This window comes from Suncus etruscus, chromosome 13, assembly GCF_024139225.1.
Source record: "Suncus etruscus isolate mSunEtr1 chromosome 13, mSunEtr1.pri.cur, whole genome shotgun sequence".
NCBI classification, from domain to species: Eukaryota; Metazoa; Chordata; class Mammalia; order Eulipotyphla; family Soricidae; genus Suncus; species Suncus etruscus.
This window is the reverse complement of record NC_064860.1, coordinates 85336028-85360476: the sequence shown is the minus strand read 5'-3', so window position 1 is coordinate 85360476 and position 24449 is coordinate 85336028. Positions and strand designations below refer to the sequence as shown.

The 24449-nt window shown below is 35.2% G+C and overlaps 1 protein-coding gene across 2 annotated transcripts; it reads right to left on the bottom strand.

Annotated features, from left to right (window-relative positions):
• Positions 1-18219: 18219 nt before the first annotated feature.
• LOC126026024 (eukaryotic translation initiation factor 4E transporter-like) lies at positions 18220-21171 on the bottom strand. Of its 2 annotated transcripts, XM_049785730.1 has the most exons (2): positions 20856-21171; positions 18220-20390 (listed from the first exon to the last, which is right to left on the bottom strand). In XM_049785730.1, the coding sequence occupies exons 1-2, from the start codon at positions 21169-21171 to the stop codon at positions 18220-18222; spliced, it is 2487 nt and encodes an 828-aa protein (XP_049641687.1). The 2 variants fall into 2 exon arrangements, with proteins under 2 accessions (XP_049641687.1, XP_049641686.1); XM_049785729.1 differs by having other exon boundaries at positions 18220-21171.
• Between the last annotated feature and the right edge of the window lie 3278 nt (positions 21172-24449).

Sequence of the window (24449 nt, the reverse complement as noted above, 5' to 3'; positions counted from 1 at the left end):
AGTGTATAAATAAGTTAATGATTTTATTTCGGACTGTAAGATGGAATTTTCCATTGGTAACATATATGTTGCATTCTTATTTTACCTTGAGAAATGGAAGCATATTTATTACTTTCTTAAATTTATTCATTCCAGTTTATTCCCCAGGTCAATTGTGAGAACACATCTATACACACACAGATCTACATCCAATTTACCATACTTTTCTGGGAGAAACCAGTCTTACCTATATTAATTGCTTTTTTAAATGTAGAATTCACTTCAATTTAATGAATAATGTGTAACTATGAGGGTGCATTTAATTTCTAACAGTATTTAATATAAATACTGAGACTGAGCTGCCATATAATTCTATGGATATTTTTATCAGTGTAGGAAAATGAAAAGTTGGAATAAATTCCAATTTTAAAAACTATTTCTCTATTTTATATATATATATATATATATATATATATTTAAAAATATATTGCATATAAAAATAGCCAAAACTTGGTGATTTAAACTAATAATTTACTACTACTCCACTAATTCTGCATTTTGACTATTGTAAAGAATGTTTCTTCTGGTCTTTTTAGAGTTATAATAATTGGTGTAGCAATTTAAATTTGAAAAGAAAATAATTAGATACTTTGAAGTATTAGTAGAGAAGACTAAATTAGATTAACATAATGTTGAGAAAGGAAATTAGTGAATATGGTACTTTGATAATAAAAATATTTCAAAATATGTTCCGCAAGTGATTGACTTTTGCTTATGTTAAAATAGAGTATAAATAAATTAATATGTTAATTAATTAATATATCAATATGAAGTAATTTAATCCTCTCTAATTGATGGCATAATAGAAAATTTTCTTTAGAAAAGCCTGTTGTTAAATCAATTAATGATCATGTTTATTTGCTTTTCACCATAAATAACCCACATAATTCTATTTAGTTATTTTATGTCACCTACTATCTTTGATATGAAGTAATCTTTAGATAGAGTATAAACCCAGTCAGTCAGCGAGGGCTAACTTCCAAGCACCTGGTATGTTTGCAAGCAAGGATATATTCCCACAGCTGCTGATAAGGAAAGAACAGGTCTGACATGGTGACCAGAGACACTTTATTCCATTCTAACAGTGCTTATATAGGGCAAGAGATTCTTGTATATTTGCAGGGCGACAGGTCCAGAAATATAAAATTTATATTTATATATGTTTGTATATATTAATTATATAATCATTGACTCATTTACTTTCCTTATCACTTCTATTATGTTTTCAATACCTTACGACTATTTATATAGACATATTAAACTATAAATGTAAATACATTTTTCTCATTCATGGGAGGTAAGCAAATTTCTTACTAGTTCCTTTTGTTTCTAAATTGTCAGCACTGAATTTTGTTTTTCAGAGGGGTTGATTTTAATTATATGTATTGAATAAACACTGTTTTAAGTATTTCTGTTTATTTTACTCTCTATTATCTTACCTTTTGGGTTTTTGAGGAGTAGGTACACCCAATGGTACTCAGAGATAACTCCTGGTTCTGTGCTCAGGATTCACTACTGGCAGGCTTGGGGTAACATATTGGATGCTGGGGAATTTATATGGGTTGACCATATGCAAGGAAAATATGTACTTTTCTAAATTCTTGTTTCTAATAAAAGCATAATAAAAAGAAAAAGTTCTATTTTTCAGTTGTTTTTTTCCTAACCTTTGTATTTTTACTATCTTTAAGACAAGTGAATTCTTCACTCGATACTATCTACATTATGCTATAAAATGTGTGTAAATCCAAAAATTTGACTGTGATGACAATTTCAAATGGCTTAGTATGTATATTTATCTCAATAAATTATTTTAATTGTACATATTGACTTGTTTATATTAACTATATACTAATTATGTACATCTGTATTAAAGAACATATGCATATATAATTATATAATACACAAATACCTATATATAAAAGGAGTATTCACACTTTTACACTTTGTTTTCTGAAATTCTACTTAGTGTTCTGAAGTTTTACTTAGAAATATTTAAGTCCTGGGGCCAGAGTGGTGGCACAAGCTGTAGGGCGTTTGCCTTGCACGTGCTGATGTAGGTTGGACTGTGGTTCAATACCCTGGCATCCATTATGGTCCTCCAAGCCAGAAGGGATTTCTGAGTGTATATCCAGGAGTAATCTCTGAGCATCACTGGGTGTGGCCCAAAACCCCAAAATAAGTTCTAATAATGGGTGGAGTTATTGCACAGGGAATAAGGTGCATACTTTTCATGTGGCCTATAAAGTTTTATTCTCAAGACTGTATTGGCTAATTGAAATCTGCTAGGAATAAGTGCTGAGAACCATAGAAAATGGCTCCAATCAAATAAACAAACAAAACCAGTTAATGCAAGTTCATGGTGTATTTGAATTTTATAGTATGTATTTACCATCAAACTTTCTGACTGATTATTTTCTCCTACTGATTAAATTTTTTATTTTCTAAGAAAACTATCCCAAATAAGTGCTCCTAGCTCATTTAAGATTAAGAAAGAAATATTTGTAAATTATAAACACTTAGAATGGGCATATTTTGGGGAGTTTGAGCACACTTAACAGTGCTCAGAAAGTTTTCCTGGCTTTGTGCTTAGAGCTCACTTCTGCTGTGACTCAAGATACCATTTAAAGTCCCAAAGCTTGAATCCAGTTCTGTCATATACAAAAAAAGTGTCCTACTCTTTATACTAGCTATCTGACCACAAGAACATATATCTATGTCTAGATTTTGCTGCTTACTCATTGAAATTTTTATATTTATATTTCCAATATATTATTAAATATTTTTATGACTGTTAAATGATATTTTATTTGTATATATTGTATCCCTAGCAAGATAGTTCTTTCTAGATTTCCTATTCAGTAGATATTTTATTTTAATTGTTTGCTAGTACTTCCCAATTTTTAATTCAATTTATGCTAATACATTATATTAGTTGGGAATAAAATATAACATTTCACATAATTTCTAAAGTAATAACTAATACAGTTAGAATTACAAATTTTTAGATTAAGAAGAATCTAAAACCCTACCAGAAAACTTCCTTTTGTCTGACTAATGGCTTCTCCTAGAACAAATCAAATATTGTCTTTGACCACAAGAAAATCTTGCTTTTCTTGTGGTAATAGAATGAATGCCACTGCTATTTCAGTTGGCACAAGCTTGGAAAAATATTTTTGTTTTTCCAGCCACCATTAAAATATGTTTAGAGTGAGAGAAGCTACCAATTCTGTTCATAATTTTTCTACTCTCCTTTATTTTTTAGATCATGGAGTCAATGTATATTATAATCCAAATACTAAAACATTTAATTTTCCTTACTGATAAGCTAAACTACCATATAAACTACCTTTTCTTTCTTAAGTTGACTGAAAATTCATTAATATAATTTTAATAAAATTATTTGTTCTTATTTTTGTGAAAATTTGAATATTCAACCGAGTTGGTAAAGAAAAGAAGTGAAAGCTCAATGTTCCTTATGTTTTAATTATGGTATCACTCTTTTTCTGAGTAAACTGTAGTTGCCAGTTTATAAGCATTTTGATTTTTTGTTTGTTTGTTTTGGGGCCACACCTGGCGATGCTCAGGGGTTGCTTTTGACTCTACACTCAGAAATCATGGGATGCCGGGGATCAGCTGCATGCAAGGCAAATGCCCTGCACTGTACTACTGCTCTGGCCCTGCAGGTTTATAACTATTTTGAAGTTCAAAATCATAAATAATCCAGGGAACATATCTTTTGATAATATAATCTGAAAATGATAGTGGCATAAAAGATTATTTTACCTTGTATAACCATTTGGTATGCAAGTCCAAGCAAAGTATCACTTATCCCTAGCCGAATATACTGTTCATTCTAAAGATATGCTCCTCTAAGGCCATGAAGCTTGCTGCTAAACTTTATGTGATATTTAAAAGCAATCCAAATGGCAATAAAAATAAAAGCTAAAAGAAGTTTACATTTTAGAAAGAAAAATGAATAAAGTAGGATTGTAAAGTGAAGAATAGTAGTGTCTGTTAGGTAAACTGGAGACTATATTGCTGAATCAACTCATGCAGAATCAATAAAAATATGTGAAATAGCTTTGGACACCAGTTTGAAATTTCTGGAGCACATATAAATATTGCTAAGCTATATTCCAAAAAATTCTAAGTTTCTGTGGACTTAAAAATATATCCATGGTCATATTCACTAAAGAAACTCTTCATATAACTAACTTCATTCATAGTTTCCTAATTTTATATTTAATATTAACCTCTCTTTTGTGTTTCTATATATATTAATACAATAGCTTAGTTATTTAAGTTACATACAGACACACTTAATTTTGGGATATGTACTCAAAATGAATATATATATATAGTCAAGGAGAAAAAATGCTTACTGCTTTGTCAAACAATCAAATATTTTTCTTTTTTTTAAATTTTATTGAGACCAATGTGAATTACAGGTCTTTCACAGTTATATTTAAGGTACATAGTGACAGTAAATTGGGGCCATTCCCACCTCCAGTGTTGACCTCCCTCTGCCCTTGTTCCCAGCATGCATCTCATACCTCCACATTTAGTCCCCTGGACTGCCAGTGTAACAGGTCCTTTTTGTGCATAGCTTGTTGTGGTTTGGGTCTTTTGATTCTATTGTCATTAACTTTGAGCTGGGTATTTAAGTCTGATCATTTTTTATTTCCAGTTAATGCTCATGAGACTGCTTTGCCCCTGGTACCATCCACTTGTTTCCTCAGTTTGTAGGAAGACATAGAAATATGAGGCAGAACAAGATGAAAGAATCAGATATTTCTGCAAAAAGATATCATCATTTTGAACTTATAATCACTATGGTAACATATGTGTTTAAATGAATGTACTATCAAAATGATAAAATAGAAACAAACATTATTTTTTTTTAAAGTGGTAGAGGCTTTATGCAAAGCAATAAATTTCCATAGAATTGGTGCTCCTTCATCTTCAACTTGGACATATTTTCGGCTTACTTGTTCATGAATGGAAACAAACATTGTTAATATTTTTAAAAATTGGGAGATTAAGTGATAATAATGCACAGATAATAATGCACTTTTCTTCCAAGTAGCCAACTTGGATTTGATCTCCAACTTCCCCAAGATAGCAGGACTGATCCCCCTGAGCATAGAACCATGAGTAATCTCTGAACACAAATGGTTATGCCCCCCAAACAAAAATAAGATCAATAATCATAAAAATGTCCCCAGTGTATTTCCATTTACTGCTTTTACTAACAGGTGCATTTGGGGTTTGTTCATTATTTTTAGAAATTTAGCTCATTAGTGGCTTTGTCCTTCGAACTCATTCCTGGTGAAATTATATGCCATACTTGGTAGTGAACCAGGGTAGACTATGTGAAGGTGAAATGTCTGGATATCTGTACTCTGGCTTTAGAGATGTGAATTTTTAGTGTGTTTTTTAAATTTAATTATTCCTAGAAAGTATCGATTTGAGTTAAGGGAAAGTAAAAATATTCAGAAGTTTGTTTATATTTTATACTTGTAAGTTCATAAAATAACACGATATATTTTAATGCTGATAAAAATTATAATATTTCTAGAATAAAGGCAAATGACAATTTAACTGATAATATCACTATTTCTCTCTACTGTCCCTAAATTTCCCTACTTTTGGAGGAGAGAAGTAAACCTCTCAGTGCTCAGAAGGCACTGAGATTCAGCAGTCAACCTAGTTAACGCTTTAGGGATCATGCAGAGCCAAAGATTATGTTAAGCTATTGCTCCAGCCTGATTCACACATTTTCTATGCTGTTCCTGTAATAAGACATAAAGAGAACTGATGGTTAGTCATAAGTACAATGAGATGTTTATAGAAAGGCAAGTATAAGCTTAGCGAGCCTGAAATTTATTTATTTTATTTTTTTCCCTTTATTTATGGACCATGATTACATACATGATTGTAGTTGGTTTTCAGTCATAAAAAGAGCACCTTCCTTGCCTGAAACTTTTATAGTGGGTAAAAACATGCTTCCTTTTTTCTATGATGAAAGGTACTATCTTTGCCTTTCAAAGATGTTCACTATATAAACAACTTTAAAAAGGTGGTCTAAAAATAGTTATGTCTCAACAGGAAAGTATGTCTCCCAATGAAACTGCTAATGACGTTAGTTATATAAAAGGCAAGCTAACATAACAACTCTAGCCAAATGATCCCTTTAAAACACAACCCATATGAAGCTCACCACAAAGAGTGCTGAGTGCAGTTAGAGAAAAACCCCCACTAAAAACTATCATGACAATGTTAATGAATGAGAGAAGTAGGATGCCTGTCTCGAATACAGGCAGGGGGTGGGGAAGGAAGGAGATGGGGGGTATTGGTGGTTGCACTGGTGAAGGGAGCTGTTCTTTTTATGACTGAAGCCCAACTACAACATGTTTGTAATTATGGTGCTTAAAAAAAGATATATAAAAATAAATAAATAAAACACAATCACACAAAACTATCCTCATTCATAGGCACCATAGCAAACAGCCCTAAGCTCAGAATGCCTCTCCTCAGAAAATGTATATTTGCCTGTGATTGCTGTCTTGAAATTCAAGCATGTTATTTCAGATTTATATTTTGAAGTGAAATTTTACTAGATATATGAGTAATTGTCAGGCCGTTAAGAATTAGTTTATGCATGGTTTTGCCTCTTGCATCTTACTGGGGCCTACACCAAGACAAGGCAATAGCTCTCTTACTGTAGATGGGAAGTTGTCTATATACCACACGGTTGTCTGAGACCATGCATAGCATAGCAGGGAGAAAACCCCTCACACTTCTCTAATGCAGTGTATTCTCAGTACTGAGATTGTATCTTGGAATAGATGGGGTGAAAGACCCTGGGTGTTGACCTTCAATCAGTGAGGCAACAGGCCTCTTTGAAGAAGAGATATCTGGCCTTTACAAAGATCACTCAGTCATGGAGTCATGTCAATTTAACCACCTGTTAGGAAGGGTTGCCCAGCATGCTATGAAACTCAGGTAGGTGCTTCAGGCACTTGTAAAATCAGTACTTTTTCAAAGAATGTCCTAGATTCCCCAGGAAGCACTCTCCCTGTGGCGATTTATCACAATGACACCAATCAGATTGGCACTTTCCGCCTTCTTTCAGCAGTGGATGGTCTCAGGAATGAGACAAATTAACACAGAACGAGGCAAATACACAAGGACAGTTTAAACTTTAGGGTCACCTACCTGGGCAACCCTCAAAGAGCTCACAGGCTGCCCATTTATTCTACACAATATTGTTTCCACCTCCTAAGTTTCAGCACATGAGGAATTATTTAGTTGATACGGACATTAAGGCATGTAATAGGTACAACGAAATTAAATGATTAGATTAAGAACATTGACTGGAATATTTCACACAGCCAATCAGCAGGCATCCTTAAGTATAGAGTTTTTTAAATTCAATTTTGTCTATGTGTAGCCTTCTATATCGAAAACATGCGAAACTGTTTTTACTCTATTATTTTTCAGGGTTCACTATTCTTTCCAAGACTCACAAATTGACACCCTCTCTAAGATTTAGACTATTTTGCCTAGACAGAAATCTTGAAGTTAAGAATTTTGTTAGGGGGAATAATTTCCCATCTTTCAACCAGGATCACATCTTCCACTTCTAAACTTTCTTGAATTAAGTTTTCATTTTCTTTTTATGTCAGTTTGCAGCACTCAGTGGAGGTTATAAAACAAAAATTGAATCGTTGTGGAAGAGAAAATTAAATAATAATTCTTTAAATGAGTTAATGCTCTTTTATTTCCAGGAAGAACTGATTTTGAGTGACATACATATAAATAAATGATTTCATAAATTATTCTAATTTGTACCTTAAATCATTAATTTATAGTTACAGTAGATCAAAGGAGTAAGAGGCAACAGAGGAAATTAGAAAAAATTATCTTTACTATTTTTGCTTATATTTTTCTAACAATGAGCTCTGAATTTCTATTTTGCACTTAACCTCTACAATTTAAGCAGCTTTCTTGACTAAACCAGCATATATCTCTAGGTTACCTAAAATTTATTGAAATTGAAAATGTTAGAAGAAATGCCCATAATTTGAATCTGTAGTGTATTCAGTTCTTTCTACTTTTCACAGAAAAAGAGTTCTTGCTTTATTTTTTGGATCGACATAGTCTCTTATGTTCTGCATTTTTTAAATTTTGTTTTCAGGGACTTCACTCTTAAATTTATCCTCTCTCACTTGCCATAAAATACTCACATTTTCAATTTGCATGCAGGATTCTTATTAATAACAATCATATTTTGCTGTTTTACACTATTAGCTTGAACATATATAAACATAATCACATTCAGAACATGAAATTTGGGGCTAGAGTGGTAGCACAGTGGTAGGGCGATTGCCTTGCCCAGCTGGCCCAGGTTGGATGTGGGTTAGATCAACAGCATATCATATGGTCCTTTGAGCCAGGAGCAATTTCTGAGCACAGAGCCAGGAGTGAACGCTGAGAATTGCAGGGTGTGGCCCCAAAAGACAAAACAAAACAAAACGAAGAACATGAAATTCTCAGGGTTAAAGAGATAGGACAATGAGTAGAGAATTTGCTTTGCAAGCGACTGACCTGGGTTTAATCCTGACATCACCTATGGTTGCCTGAGTTTGCCAAGAGTGATTTCTGGGCACAGAGTCAGGAGTAATACCTGGGCAGTGCTAGGTGTGGCCCCCAAATAAAAAAAATGAAATTCTCTTCATCTCACAACCTTACTTTACCTTTGTTTCCATTTCGCATCTCTTTAACACATTCTTAAAAGTTTTGCACCCACACCACCTCCCACCTTCTCCTCAAACTTATTCATCTTCCTGCTCTCTCCACAAATACTCCATACACCTCCACTAAAATTTCTTTTACATTATCAATTGAGCTTAATGTTAAATTCAATGTTCACTTATATAACTTTCATCATACTTGACTTTTCAATAGCATTCAACGTAGCTAACAACTCCTTTCTTTGGGGAATTTTGATATCCATAACTTGTCTCTCCCTACATTATTCATCTGCTTCATTAGCAATTTAGTGGAGTTTCCATTTCTAACTCCTCTTTGTTAGTTAAAAGTTTGTGATTGGAATAGACCCCAAATTTAATATGATGACTCTTTAGTGGTCTTTATAGAATCTACTACCTCCCTTCTCTTTCTCTCTCTCTCTCTCTCTCTCTCTCTCTCTCTCTCTCTCTCTCTCTCTCTCTCTCTCTCCTCTCTCTTCCCCTTAAGCTCAATTTATAAAACCTAATCTTAAGGGTCTAACAAACATTTCAAAACTAAAATAATCAAAATGCAAGTCTTAATTTTCCCTAGTATGTTATTGTTGTCTTTTGAACTCAGTAAATTATGCTATTAAGAAATTTGTTACACAAATCCTCTGTTTATCTTCAACTTCTCTTTCACAGTTAGTATTTGTCCAATCTGGAAATCTAGTTGAAATAAAACCTCTCATCCATCTGCTTAATTACCTTTATTCTAAATCAGTGCTTCAATGAGGAGTCATGTAGCATCCTGTGATCGGAAGAATATTCCAAAGGGGTCACAGATTAAAATTCTATAAAAAAGGGTGTGTATCATAAAGAAACAGGGTCAAATATTAAGTGGAAGATGGACACAGGAAAGAAACATCAGAAGGTGGCATGGTAGGGGAAAAGATTGAGAAAAATTTTATTGTAGTTAAGGCCGTTGGCATTTAATTTTTTTTGTTACTAAAAATAAAATGCTGAGCATTGTCTGAGTACTCTAAAGTATTATGATAAGGTTTTTTGCTATAAGGATTTTTTGTTATAAGAGAGTATATTATTTAGTATCTGTCTAAATCTTAAGTCATGCATACATTTCTCTTGAGAATGTTCTAGACATCCTTATTCTTTTTCAGTTACCACAGAGTTTATTTTATTGGGGGCAGGAACATTAGAGCACTGTTATCTTAAAAGTACTTCCTATTTAACTTCAGTAACTGCTAACTAAATTTATTCATCCATAATTTATATCATTTTAGTATGTATAAAGCCTACAAAAATATCTGTGAAACACATAATTTTATATGGAGTATTCCCAGCTTTAAAAATTGCTCATTTCAATCCCTTAAACAGAAACACCTGTCACTTTAATGTGTTGTGGTTTGGTTGTTTCCATTGGACTATTAATATAATTGATTGGTTGAATCATGATTGTGGGAAACCATATAGATTAATGGAATTCTTGGGGACCAAAAATTAAAATTCATCCTGACCTTATGTCTCTAGTATTCTTGACCCTGCTCATCTTTTTAAAAAGGTATTTATTTTATAATGTCATGATTTAATAGTTGTTATAATACAATTGTTTTCGTCAGTAATATTCAAACACCAAATCTATCATCCAGGTGAACTTCCCTCTGCCAGTGTACCCAGGTTTCTACCCACCACCCTAGTGCTCTATTTTAGGTACAAATTTACTTCATATTATTTATTTTATTGCCAAGACAAATGTAATGATCAAAACTTAGATCAATATGGGTTAATTTGAAATTAATTGTTATTTCTTAATGATGTTATTTTTGAGTGATTTTTTTGAGGGGGCCACACCCAGTGATTCTCAGGGGTTACTCCTGGCTATGAACTCAGAAATCGAACCTGGCTTTGGAGAACCATATGGGATGCTGAGGAACAAACCACGGTCTGTCCTGGGTCAGCCACGATTGACGCAAACTCCTTACTGCTGTGCTGTTGCTCTGTCTCCTCAATGTTGTTACTAAAGTTATTGTCTACAGTTATACTGAGCTATTGTTTGTGTTAATTGAGCTTTGTCTTTTACTGTTTGGTGCAATGAGCCTAGTGGTCTTCTGTATAACTTTTTTTAAATATATATATATTTTTTATTTAAACAACTTGATTACATACATGATTGTGTTTAGGTTTCAGCCATGTAAAGAACACCACCCATCACCACTGCAACTTCTCATCTCCAATGTCCAAAATCTCCCTCCTCCCCAACCTACCCCCCACCTGTACTCTAGACAGGCTTTCTATTTCCCTAATGCATTCTCATTGTTAGGATAGTTCACAATGTAGTTATTTCTCTAACTAAACTCATCCCTGTTTGTGTGAGCTTCATGAGGTGGGCTGTAACTTTCAGCCCTCCTCTCTTTTGTGTCTAAAAATTATTATTGCAAGAATGTCTTTCATTTTTCTTAAAACTCATAAATGAGTGAGACAATTCTGTATCTTTCTCTCTCTCTCTCTGACTTATTTCATTCAGCATAATAGATTCCATGTACATCCATGTATTGGAAAATTTCATGACATCATCTCTCCTGACAGCTGCATAATATTCCATTGTACATATGTACCACAGTTTCTTTAGCCATTCATCTGTTGAAGGGCATCTTGGCTATTTCCAGAGTCTTGCCATAGTAAATAGTGCTGCAATGAATATAGGTGTAAGGAAGGGATTTTTGTATTGTATTTTTGTGTTACTAGAGTATATTCCTAGGAGTGGTATGGCTGGATTGTATGGGAGCTCAATTTCCAGTTTTTGGAGGAATCTCCATATTGCTTTCCATAAAGGTTGAACTGAACGGCATTCCCACCAGCAGTGGATAAGCGTTCCTTTCTCTCCACATCCCTGCCAACACTGCTTGTTCTCATTCTTTGTGATGTGTGCCAATCTCTGTGGTGTGAGGTGGTACCTCTTCATTGCTTTGATTTGCATCTCCCTGATGATTAGTGATTTGGAGCATTTTTTCATGTGCCTTTTGGCCATTTGTATTTCTTCCATGTCAAAGTGTCTGTTCATTTCTTCTCCCCATTTTTGATGGGATTAGATGATTTTTTCTTGTAAAGTTCTGTCAGTGCCTTGTATATTTTTGGAGTTTAATCCCTTACCTGATGGGTATTGGGTAAATAGTTTCTCCCACTCAGTGGGGAGCTCTCTTAATTTGCTATTATACTACCAGACTGACTGTATTATGACATTTTGAGGTTCAGAATGTAGAACTCTAGGACAAATTTGGTGGCTTGTCAGTTTGATCAGCTCTGTCATGGAACTGAGCAATTTCTTTTGTAGGGTGTCAGGTGACAATGTACACTACTGAACTGTTAGGCAGAAAGGGAAATTTGCCCCTGTGTTTTCAGCTCAGACCAGACTTTCTGGAAAGAGTTGGCAGCAATAATTTTCCATTTTCCTGCACATATCTTTACTAAGAAAATGACATTAAACTAATATATATGTCAGGGATGAATACTTTATGAAGTGTCATGCAGCTCTGTTAATACTTCTAGTAAAAGAAAGGATGGTAAATATGAGTAAGCTAGAAGCACTGCAGGGCCCACTTTTATTTTTTCTTTTATTTTTACTTATATATTTGGTTATTGAGACATACCCGGTGGTGCTCAGGGGTTACTTTTGACTCTGCTTTGAAATCACTCCTAGCAACTTAGGGGATCATATAAGATGTCAGGGATCGAACATGGGTCTGTCTGTCCTAGGTAGTCTGTGTGCAAGTCAAATACCCTACCGCTGTGCTATAGCTCTGTTCCATGTTCTTTTATATTTTTAACTACTTAGATTACTAAAGTATTTTATGCTCTCCAGAATATAACTTATTTATTATATAAATAAAGATACTGAATTATCTAATGATTCTTGATTAGTTTTGCCAAAAGAACAGAAATAGAGCATTAAATTTTAGGAGAAAGGAATACTTCAAAAGTTGATAAAACACATTTTTGACAGACAGCAGACACAAGGTAAGAAGCTATTTTTCTGTTCTCTACCAGGCACTTACGACTAAATCCAAAATACATCAAATCTCTTCTCCTTTGGGAAGTCTTCCAAATTGTTCCAAGTCTCCTAATATCTTAACAAAAGACTTATTGTGCTATTACAAAATTGTACTTTCATACCTTCTATTAAGTTCTAAACTCTGTGAGAACAATAACTATAAATTCTCTGACTATTGTTATTTCCCTATCAAATTAAATTAATGAATTGAGAATTGATTAAACAAAATGAATTAAAAATGAATGTTAACTAACTGTTCTGGAAAGATATGTAAACCAACCCATGAAAAAGCATGGGTGCGCTGTCTACTGAGTGATAGCTGGTTATTTCAGAAGAGGTAAGCCAAGTCCCTGCCTTGCCAAATCCACAACTATTGCATACATCATCCATAATTACTGCTTTGCCTTGGCTCTAATTCACCATTCCTCTATGACTCTCTGCAGAGATACTAATCTTCCAAAACTTCAGATATACCATTATTTGAGCTAATATCACCAGGACTTTCGGGGAGTGAGTGTGGGCATGATTCTCTCACCCTCTCATCATATTTCTGGGAGACTGGCAGCTAAAACCACACCACAAATGCAGTAACCATGTCTGTATTTGGCCAGATTTAAGGACTCAATCGGTTTTGAAAGAAATATAAAGCAGTGAAAAATCATGGGTACAATTGCCATATCCCTGCAAGGATTGGGACACACATCCCTTTGCTTTCTTATACTCCTAGAAGACCTGTCAGTCAAAAACATGTCCCAAAACAGTAGTAACAGCAATGGCTAGTTATTTAAATGCTTGGATGCAGACTCACAACTTCATTTTTTTTTTTTATGTATTATACCCGGCAGCACTCAGAGGTTACTCCTGGCTCTATGCTCAGAAATCGCTCCTGGCAGGCTCTGAGGACCATATTTGATGCTGGGATTCAAACTTTCATCGTTTTGCATGTAAGGCAAAAGCCCTACCTCCATGCTATCTCTCCGGCCCAACTTTATTTTTTTTTAACGCTGTCATCTCTATAGGAACACATCATTTTGGATGCCAATATTTAGCTAAAGTCATTCAATGTCCAATTTTCAGAAATTTGCTTGTCACTGTAATTCTCTTCTCTTCCTTACTTTTTCTTTCTTTTTTTTTTATAAGTTTTCTCTCATTTATCTGAAAAAAGTTTATTATAAACTATGCAAACTATGTGATATATCTTGTTTAATTAAATTGATAAAAGTGAATGTTAATGTAAATAGTTATTGTCAGCAGGAAGTAGAGCTTGAATGTACACAAGAAGATGTGAGACAACTTTTCTATTTGACCTTTCGTATTTTAATAAAATAAGACAAAATGGGAAGGAAGTATCTTTGCTGTATTATTTGCACTATGAGTAAAGCAATTTGCTGATCTAACAATGAAAAAATAAAGAAAAACCTATGATTAATATTGTAATATTTTAGTGAAAGATTTTTTTTGTTTTTGGCTTTAAAGTAAAACTATAACAAAATGAAAATACAAGTATGCTGCTAGTAATGTCATCATAATATTAGTCACTTGTCCTCGGCAGACATGATGGTTATTTGCTTATAGATAGTTAATTTATACTTTTAAAGTACAAGACATTGGCATTTGTTTGTTTGTTTTGGACCACACCCGGTAATGCTCAGGGATTATTCCTGGATATGCGCACAGAAATTGCTCCTGGCTTGGGGGACCATATGGGACCATGGGGATCGAACCATGGTTGTTCTAGGCTAGTGCTTGCAAGGCAAAAGCCTTTCCTCTAGTGCCACCGCTCTGGCCCCAAGACATTGACATTTTTATGTTTATTTCTAGGATCTAATAAGTACTTAAGGTAAATAAATGATACTAACTAAAATTTCAAAATTATTAATGATTAATCATTTGCCTGTCCAAACATCATCTTGTAGCTGATTCATTTTCTCCCATATTAGTCTTCTAAATTTCAGGAATTATACGTAACTTTTTAGATCTGTGGTAAATTAATTTTTATGTCTGATAAATATAAAATTAAGGTGAAATGAGGATATTACTACTATATTTAAATATTCAAAATAAAACTATTCTATAAATGGACTGTCTCAAATGTAGTACCTCCCAGTCTTATTGATTATACCCTTGTTGCAACCTTGCTTGCATATGCATTACTCCTAACGCTACTTTTACTCTGCTTTGTGCAATCTCAACTCCAGACAGTAAAAATGCTGCATGACGTAATCTGTTTTGATAGAAAACAAAAGGCTATTACACTAAACCTTTATGTACATCATTCTACCCACCTAGGATTAGGGCTTTCACACTTACTTGAAATAATCATATATATATATGTATATATATATATATACATATTAGTATAAACAGTAAAGAGCAGAATTAAAAAGAGATTAAGTTCTTTGAGGGGTTAAGTGCTTAACATGGCTTATCAGAGGTGAATAATTAATCCAAACATACAATGTTCCACATGAACAGAAGTTATTACACCATGAAAGTTCACTGATGATTTTGGTCCAGTTCTGAGTTTATCCCTGGACTGTTGCCTAGACTCAATAATTGCATATAATTTAGCACATCTGGTAGACAGCTTCCCTATGAGAGAATATGTGTGGGGTCCCTGAGGTCTAGGGAATACAGTTGAAAATATTTTTTCTGTAATATATTTGTCATTTTATAATATGCGACTTTTCAAATCAATTCAATTATATTAGCATTTACCCAATAGGTAAAACAGCCTCAGATGTGGGTGCAGTAATATTAGGGTGTTGGAATTATGGGATGCTAAAGGATAATCACTGGCTGTGGTATAAATGTTCCATAGATTTTCTGTCTGTTCAACATAAGAAGTTGGTTTTCCAGGGGTTACTAGGTAATTTTGTTTTTGAAAAATGTTGATTGTGGGGCCGGCGAGGTGGCACTAGAGGTAAGGTGTCTGCCTTGCAAGTGCTAGCCAAGGATCAGGACTGTGGTTCGATCCCCCGGTGTCCCATATGGTCCCCCCAAGCCAGGGGCGATCTCTGAGCACTTAGCCAGGAGTAACCCCTGAGCATCAAACGGGTGTGGCCCGAAAAACAAAAAAAAAAAAAAGAAAAAAAAAGGTTAATTGTCTGTTTAAGTTAAAGAGCCTCTTAGTTAAGTGATGTAAACACATTTGTGCCAACATATAGAGAACACAAAGATTCATAAATGTTAACAAATTATATTCCAGGGCTAATCTCAAAGGCACACAGGTTAATCTCAGACTTAAGTTTTGCTTTATTTTTAGGATGTTATAACCTTTATTTGATCTTGGATAAAAATAATACTTGCCTAAATTTTTTTCTACACTAGAGAGGTTAAGCTGAAGTCATATGTAATCAACTGACTATTTAGTTGAACATTGCTGATAGTTCAAGTTTTTTGTTTTATAAACAAGACTTACTTGTACTCATGAAATGTGAGCAAATCTTTAGTAGTAACTCTTCTGAGAGTAACTCAATAAACACAATACTGAAAAAATTAAAAGCCAAAAGTAATCTAATGTATTAAAACATGTTTATATAGGAGTAGAAACAATTATTTATATTCTCTGTGTGATTTTAGTATACCAGAAATGTCAGCCAATGACACTCTTGACTCCCTTTTTTCTCCTTGTCCTACTAGACACCAGCTGTGCAGGACCTGAAATGTCATATCATCTCAGTACTGAATCATCTGCTTTGTTGAAAAATATCAAGAGGAGTATAACCTGGTCTCTTAAAAACAGCTGGATGAATTTTTCTACCCTTGATCATCATTTGTCATATATTTTTTCTACCTAATTTTTACTTTAGTAAATAGATTCAAGTCCTTTGTATGCCTTGTATGTGTAAGAGTAGTGTGTGTGTGTGTGTGTGTGTGTGTGTGTGAGTGTGTGTGTCTGCATGAATGCATGGGTGAGAGAGAAAATAAGGAGGAGAAAGAAAGAAAGAAGAGATTAAAAGAAAAGAGAAAGAAAGGAGAAAGAGAATAAAGAAAGAAGAAAAGAAATAGAAAGGAAGAAAAAATAAAGGAACAAAGAAAGGAAGAAAGAAAAAAGAATGAAAAGAAGGAGTGAAGGAAGGAAAAAGGGAAGGGAGGAAGGAAGAAAAAAAGAAATAAATAAAAGAGGAAAGAAGGAAGGAAGGAGGAATGAAGGAAGAAAGGAAATAAAGAATGTAAGAAAGAAGAAAGAAAGGAAGAAGAAAAAGGAAGAAAGAAAAATGAAGGAAGAAGAGAGGAAGAAAAAGGAAGAAAGGAAGGAAAGAAAGAAAAGAATGAAAGAAGAAAGTAAATGTAAGAAAGGAAGGAAGGAACAAAGAAAGGAAGAAAGGAAGGAGGAAAGAAGAAAGTAAGAAAGGATGTAAGAAAGAAGAAGAAAGAAGGAAGAAATAAATAAATGAAGGAAAGAGGGAAGGAAGAAAAGGAGGAAGGAAGAAGGAAAGAAAGAAGGAAAGGAAAGAAGGAAAGAAGAAAGAAAAAGTAAGAAAGAAAGAAAAGAAGGAAGGAACAAAGAAAGGAAGAAAGGAAGGAAGGAGGAAAGAAGGAAGAAAGGAAGTAAGACAGAATGTAAGAGAAAGAAGACAAGAAGAAAGAAAAGAAAGAAGAAAGAAGAAAAGAAAGAAAGAAAGAAAGAAAGAAAGAAAGAAAGGAGGAAAGAAAGGAGGAAAGAAAGGAGGAAAGAAAGGAAGAAGAAAGAAACAAAGAAAGAAAGAAAAAGAAAAGGAAGAAAATAGGAAGAAAGGAAGGAGGAAAGAAGGAAGTAATAAAGGATTAAGAAAGAGGAAAAAGAATAGCAGGAGAAAGAAGAAAAAGAAAGGAAGAAAAGAGGAAGGAAGAAAGTAAGAGAGAAAGAGAAAGACTAAAAGTCATAACAGATTGAGATGGAGAGGAAGATACTTTTAATCATTGGTAATTTTAACTGAGCTAATAAACAGCTTCAATGTCTTCATTCTTTTTATGCATGTAGAGATCCTCAGAGATATTTTAGAGCATCTCAAAATTAAACTATAATTACTTCTGAATCTGATAACCTATATGTATGTACAAAAATTGTTTATACACAAGTCTGTACATAAGGGTCTAAATTTATTTTCTTAGACCCCTGAGATGACACTTCTTGGTAAAGACACCAACACTTCATTCACATATTTTACAAAAGGAAAAAAAAAGACTTCTCAGAATTGGCATACTGCGTATCCTGCATCAAGATTTCATAGATTCTACTGGTTAAGATCCTTCTGTGGTAATGCAGACTACACCAGCCCTGGACCCTCACAGAATGCTCCAAAGTAAAAGCCCAAGCCAGCCCAAGATAAGGAAGCAGTGGAAGCAGAGTCCTGACCAGGGTGCTGCTATAGGTCCAGGTGAGCCCTTCTATCCTGCTCACTGTTGGTATTCCAATTCATCTACATTGATGACTTTGGCGGGCATGGAGGGCAGGGGCTGCTGTAGTACATCTGAACCAAACCATTTGGCGAGGCCCACTGAGGAGCTGCTCCTCTGGCTGGGGCGGTGATCCAGCTGGGAGTGAAAGTGGGGTAGGCCTGATTGACTCAGCACATTCTGAGGGGTTGTTTGAAAGTTGACAGCTGCTGACTGGGAACCAGAGCCTGGAGGATAAAGAACTGAGTTCTGTAGCTGTTGTTGCATCATTGCCCAATGCAATGGTGTCCCAGGGCGAGGGTTTGGGATAGGATGACTAGCAGTAGGTAAAGGGTAAAAGGGTTGACCCAACATTGGGTCAGATAGTCCCTGTAAATGAGTCAGATCCATCCCAGGAGGAAGCACACCAGTTTGGAGCAAATTTGTAAGATGCTGTGGATGTCTTCGCTGGGCTACCATCCTTTGGGCCAATCTTGGATGAAGTTGGTGAGCAGGCCCAACAATTGGGACATGGGGGACACGGGGAACTTGATGGATAGGGCAGAAAAAAGGTTTTCCTGGAACAGGTGATGCCAAGGTGGGAGCTTTTCTCCCAGTTGCTTTAGGTCTGTAATCTTGTTCTTTGGTGTAGTAGTTGTTCTGGGACAGTGGAATGGAACACGAAGGCCTCTGCAATGTTGACAGTTTGGGATTTATAGTAGAAGAGTCTCGATCAGCACTGGGCAAGGAGTTGACTAACAGAAGAGTTTCTTCACTGGTCTTCTGACTGTCTTCTTTGTAGTCACCAAGAGTTGTTTTTCCAGAGACTAGCTCCTCCTTGCTTTTCTCTTTGCTCTCATACATCTTATGAATCATTGAGGTAGGGGTGAAGGAAGGAGAAAGCATGCTTGTAATGCTGGCGGAAGAGGCAGGGGAAGAAGAACTCCGTCGGAGCACGGGTGCTGGTGACTTGGTCACTCGTTGTTGCCTGTTTCTGAACCTATCTCGGGCTCTGTCCACTTGTGGTTTGCCAAAACCAGGCTGATAGAAATTTGGTGCTGGCACTGTCAGGTCATGTGGTAGGGCAAATCCCTCTAGAGCTGGCTGCTGCAGTTCCAGCTGGCTCATCTGCTGGACTGTGACAGGGCCCATGGACTTGCATATGCCTTGGAATGGATCTCCAAGGAGCTGCTGTGGTCCTGGTGTGTAACCAGGTGATGGTATAAAAGGACACAGGAAATCTGCTGCTGCTTGTGTCTGAAACACTTGTGACAAGGGAGGAGAAGGTGCTCTTTGACCCAGTAAAGACGAGGTGGGCTCCAAGCTCCCCATAAAGCCACTCAGAAGATTGAAAGAGGCAGGTCTCTGAACTGGTGGACCCGGAAGTTCCTGCAGGATGTTCTTGGGGACAGACTGGCCTGGAATCTCATCAGGAGACATCAAGTGACTTTCAAGATTTTGACTGATTTTGGACTGAGAAGGCAAAGTCCCACTTGCCTTCATGGTGTTCACAAGCTTATTGAAAGCAGTCATATCTCCATCTTTTTTTAGCTCTCTATTACTGGTCACAACACTCAGGGTCTCCTCTAACTGATCTGTCACGAAAGGAGTCGAATTCTTCATTTGTTGACCCACTTTTAAGCCCTTGATCCCAGCTTCTACCTCTTTCACTGAAGGTACAACTCCTGTATGTGAGCTCACTTTAAGTTTTTCTTTATTTGCAGAAAGGCTCGAAAGAAGAGATTTTAAATCCATTTTGGCTTTCTGTATCATTTCTAAAATATCGACTTTATTTTCAGCATGATCTTCCAATGGTATTGGAGCAAAGGAATTCCCCAAATTTTGTCCAGGAGAGAGTTTGGCTTGTTCTAGACCTGCAAGTCTCTCTAGTTCTTCATGTGGGGTTGACCCAAGATTGCTGGATCGGCTTGCTGACCGACTTGGGTTAGAGAACCACCTAGTGAACCGGCTGGCAGAAACTGACCCTTCTCCCAAAACATCTTCTGTCAAGGGAGTCAAACCTGGCACCTTATCAAGGTTAAAAAATTCATTGAAGTCAAATTCTCCCTGAGACTGCTCAGGCAAGATGGTCTCCCATGGCATTTCCTGATCAGCAGCAGGCTTCTGTGCAAGGATGATCTCCAGCACATCTTCCTCTTCAGCCACTCCACCACTGCACTCGGCTCTGCCTTCTTTCACAGATACTGTCCTTCGCCTGGCTCTTTTCCTCTCCTTGTGATCTTCTTCCAATATCTTATCATCAAAGCCAGTCAATTCAATGGTTTCAAACTGACTTGTGGGTCCAGCTGAGAACCATTCAGGCTCTTCATCTTCTGGGTAGCAATCATTTCTGCGACGTTCACCAAAGACACGCTTATTAGCCCCAAACTTCCTCCTTTCTAAACGTTTGTCCTTGGAGTGATTCTCTCCATCTCTGTCTCTTCTTAAGTCCCGAAGGTCCCTATCATTAAGACAGTGATCCTTCTCAAAGGTCAGAGCAGAGATTATCCTTCCACTCCCTATCCTCCTCCCACCAAGCAGGCCAAGTTCATCACTGTCTTTCTCCAGTGGACTTCCTGAGCGCCAGGAGCTAACAGCTGCAGTCACCTGGCAGTCTCCAGAGCTGAGAACATCATCTAAGTCATTTTCTTTCACACTTTCCCGGGGATCTACAGTAATCTTGCTCACCAGGGAAGACAGGTCTATATCCAGATCTTTCATCAGACTTTCCACTGGTGAACTCCGCCCTGAAGCTGGAGAGAAAGAGGCATGCCACTTCTGAGGGTCCCAGATACCATCCCTGTCGTAATTTTCAGAGAGGCATGAAGGTCTCTGTTTGGAAAGAGGGTGCTCTTTAAAAGCCAAAAGTTCTTCTTTGGTATAGCGATGGGAGGATTTGGAGGCCTGCTGCTTCTTCGGGTCCTTGAGGAAAGCATCTCCATTTTCCGTTTCACCCCAGCTTTTCCTATCCATGGCTTCTTGGTTTCTGATTCTTTGCACTCAACGACTCCCTTCGCTCTCGCTTCCTCACCCGCCCGGGGTGTCCCTCCTCAGCCGTTGTAGCCAAGGCCCGGCCTTCCGCCCCTCCTCCTCGTGCCCGCCCCACTAATCCACAAGAATTCTATATATTTTGAATTGACCCCAAAGTTATCTTGTATGCTATGTATTCATTTCGAGGTTGCATTCCTATCTGTGGTAGCCTGGAAGTTTTCTGCATCTCATCTTGGAGTTCATTGATTCTTTCCTCAGCTCTTGTGACTCTGCTATCCAGGCTTTCCATTAAGCTTTTCATGACACCTCCGAGATTCTTTGATTCTTTCATTTCTGCTTGTATTTTTTGTATTTATGCTCTCATATATTGCTTTTTAAGTTATTTTTTATTCTTTCCTTTAGATAATTAAACACCCTCAATAACTTCAGTCTAAAATCCTTATCTTAAAAGTATAGTATTAGTGATTAAGTCCTCTGGACAGCAATATTCATTTATTATCTTAGGTGAGTTCTATGTAGGTTTTACTATTATACTTGTATACTTGTGGTGAGTGTTCAATTTGCCTTTTGACTCCTCCATTGTCAGCTTATTTGAACTCTTTGGTCCCTGTAAACCAGGTAGGTGGATCTAGTGGTTACGTCCACTGGGTCCAATGCAAGTTATGAAAACATTATCAGTCAATTGTGTTAACAGCTGCATGTTCTTGGGCAGGCAAGCTATCTGCAGGGTTCATAGAAATGGGGTGCATTCTTTTGGGGTGCATTCCATGGCTTCTCCAGTGGTAATGCAGAGATGGAAGACTCAACTCAGAGCTCACAGGGTAGACTTTCGTAGGGAGTAAATAAATTTGTGTGGTTTGCAGTGCCTGGCATAGTCTGTTGGGCTGCTCACTCTGGTCTTACTGTTTCAGAGCTGAAGAGAGAGTTCTAGACTTGGGGGCAGGCAAGGAGGCTGACTTATTTTTATTACTGATCACTTAAAAATTATCATTATCAATAATATTTTGTAATTTTTGATTGTTCTCAAATTTTCAAAAGTTTCTTTGAATTATCTGTCATCAGAAATTAAGATTTATTTTGTGTGTGTGCGTGCAATGCTTAATCTTAAATACTTTTGGATTTATGACATTTATTATGACATTCATCTATAAACCAGTATTCTTCTGGAACATATCATGTTAACCTCAATAACTTCAATTTTCTTGTAAAGTTAACAAAAGATTCAAATCACCTGAAAAATTTATACTTATTCTTTAGAGTTTTTGTAGCACTTTTCATTTTTTTTTTTAACATGTTGTTTGAAATGACCTTTTATACTTAATGACTATTTAGGTAAATATAAATTGTTTCTACTTCGTGGTTTATTTTATAGAGTAAGAAAAATTTTTTATTCTATTTTACTGAGAATGTAAAGTGATATTCCTGATACCTTATTAGTTATATTATTGTAAATCAAAGTGCCTAAAAGAGGGAAAAATGAAAACAGAGTTAAAGAAAAAAATTGGCTTTCATAGAGGCTAATTAGGGGGTGCATTGGGAACTGGCAATATTCAAAATATTGTTGAAAATTTAAAAAAAATCAATAATACGTTTTGAATAAATATTTAAATACACTTTTATTTATATTCATATATATGTGGATTAGCATATCATTAACTCAATTTCCTTATTTTTTTTCTTTTTAGCAACCCCTAGCTATGCTCAGACTTTATTCCTGGTTTTGTGCTTAGGAATTATTCCTGGAAGTGCTCATGTGATCAAATCAAGATTGATTGCATGCAAGGCAAAGGTCTTTCCCACTGTACTATCTAACCTTAGCATTTTCTTAAAGACAGTTTTGAAAGAAAAAAAAAAAGCATTCATTTGTATGAATTTGTCATTTTATTCTTTTCCTGTCTTAGAAATATTTCCCTATTACATCCCTTGCTGCTGCCAGATTATCTTGTGTTCTCTTGTATTTTGTTTGTATATACATAGTTGCATTCCTATGATCTCTAAATTTTTTGCGTGTGATATGAGATAGAAAATAAAATATTAAATTTTAAAAGTTTATGAATTTTGGCCAGAGGATAGAACAACAAAGTTATTTGCCTTGGCTTGATCTATTTAGGGACCCTCAAGCATTGCCAGGAGTTATACTTACAGAGCAATGAGAAAGCTTTGAGCAATTCTGGGTGAGGTGGAAAATTTAAAACATACAAAAATAAAAACAAAACCAAATATAATCACAAAATTTTCTAAGCTTATTAAATAATGTTTTATGGCTAACAAAATAGAATTTTGATTTTATTACAAAATAATTTGGTGTCCGTGTAAATCTGATTTTATAATCTATGGTTTTCTCATTAAGTTATTTTGATACAAAATATTGACACATTTGTGTTTTTCATATTTTAATATAGCAGTGTAAATTTAATTTTAAATTGTAATCTTTTGCAACTATATATAAAATTATAAAAATATTTATATTGACTCTTTACTATTAATGTTAATTTATTCTTTTATTTGTATCATTAGTTTTTTGTAAATATATAATAAATTCTTGAAACAATGAGATAATCTGTTAATAAATATTTTTTACTTCTTTATATTGTTAAAAATTGCTTCTGAGATTTGAAAATTTTAATTGGCTTTATTAAATAATTTATGTGCCAGGCAGTATCCAACTATTAAGCAAAAAGGCTCTCTAAGATGTATGAAATGGAAGACTTTCTGTAGTTTTAATAGATGGTATTAGTAAAAGAAAAGAATTAAATGTTTCTCATAAGATACATTCCATTACAGAAAAGTAGAGAGAGAATTTACTAGGAAAATCACCTCTCTAGTGCTTACCAGGAAGTACCAGACTAATAGATTTGTAATTCCATGAGATATGGGTTGTAATTGGAGTTAAAATATAATAATAGTATTATATTACAATAACTATAATGGGTTATAATTATAACAGACCTGAACTTATCAAGTAGTATTTTTGCATTTTGTGGTATTAACTTTTCTCCTTTATTTTGTCACATAGCACTGGTTTGAACACAGCTGCTCTCCCATGCACTTGATTCATTGCCCATATGAAATTTTGAGATGTGACTTTTTTTGGAAATGGAATCCTTAAAAAATCAAGGTGAAAATGCTTCTATACTAGATTAGGATAAATTTAAATCCAGTGATCACTGTTCCGATAAAAAGCAACTTTAGACACACTAATATAAAGTGTCATATGAAACAGTAAAATTACAAATCAAAGTATATTAATAGTTGTAAAA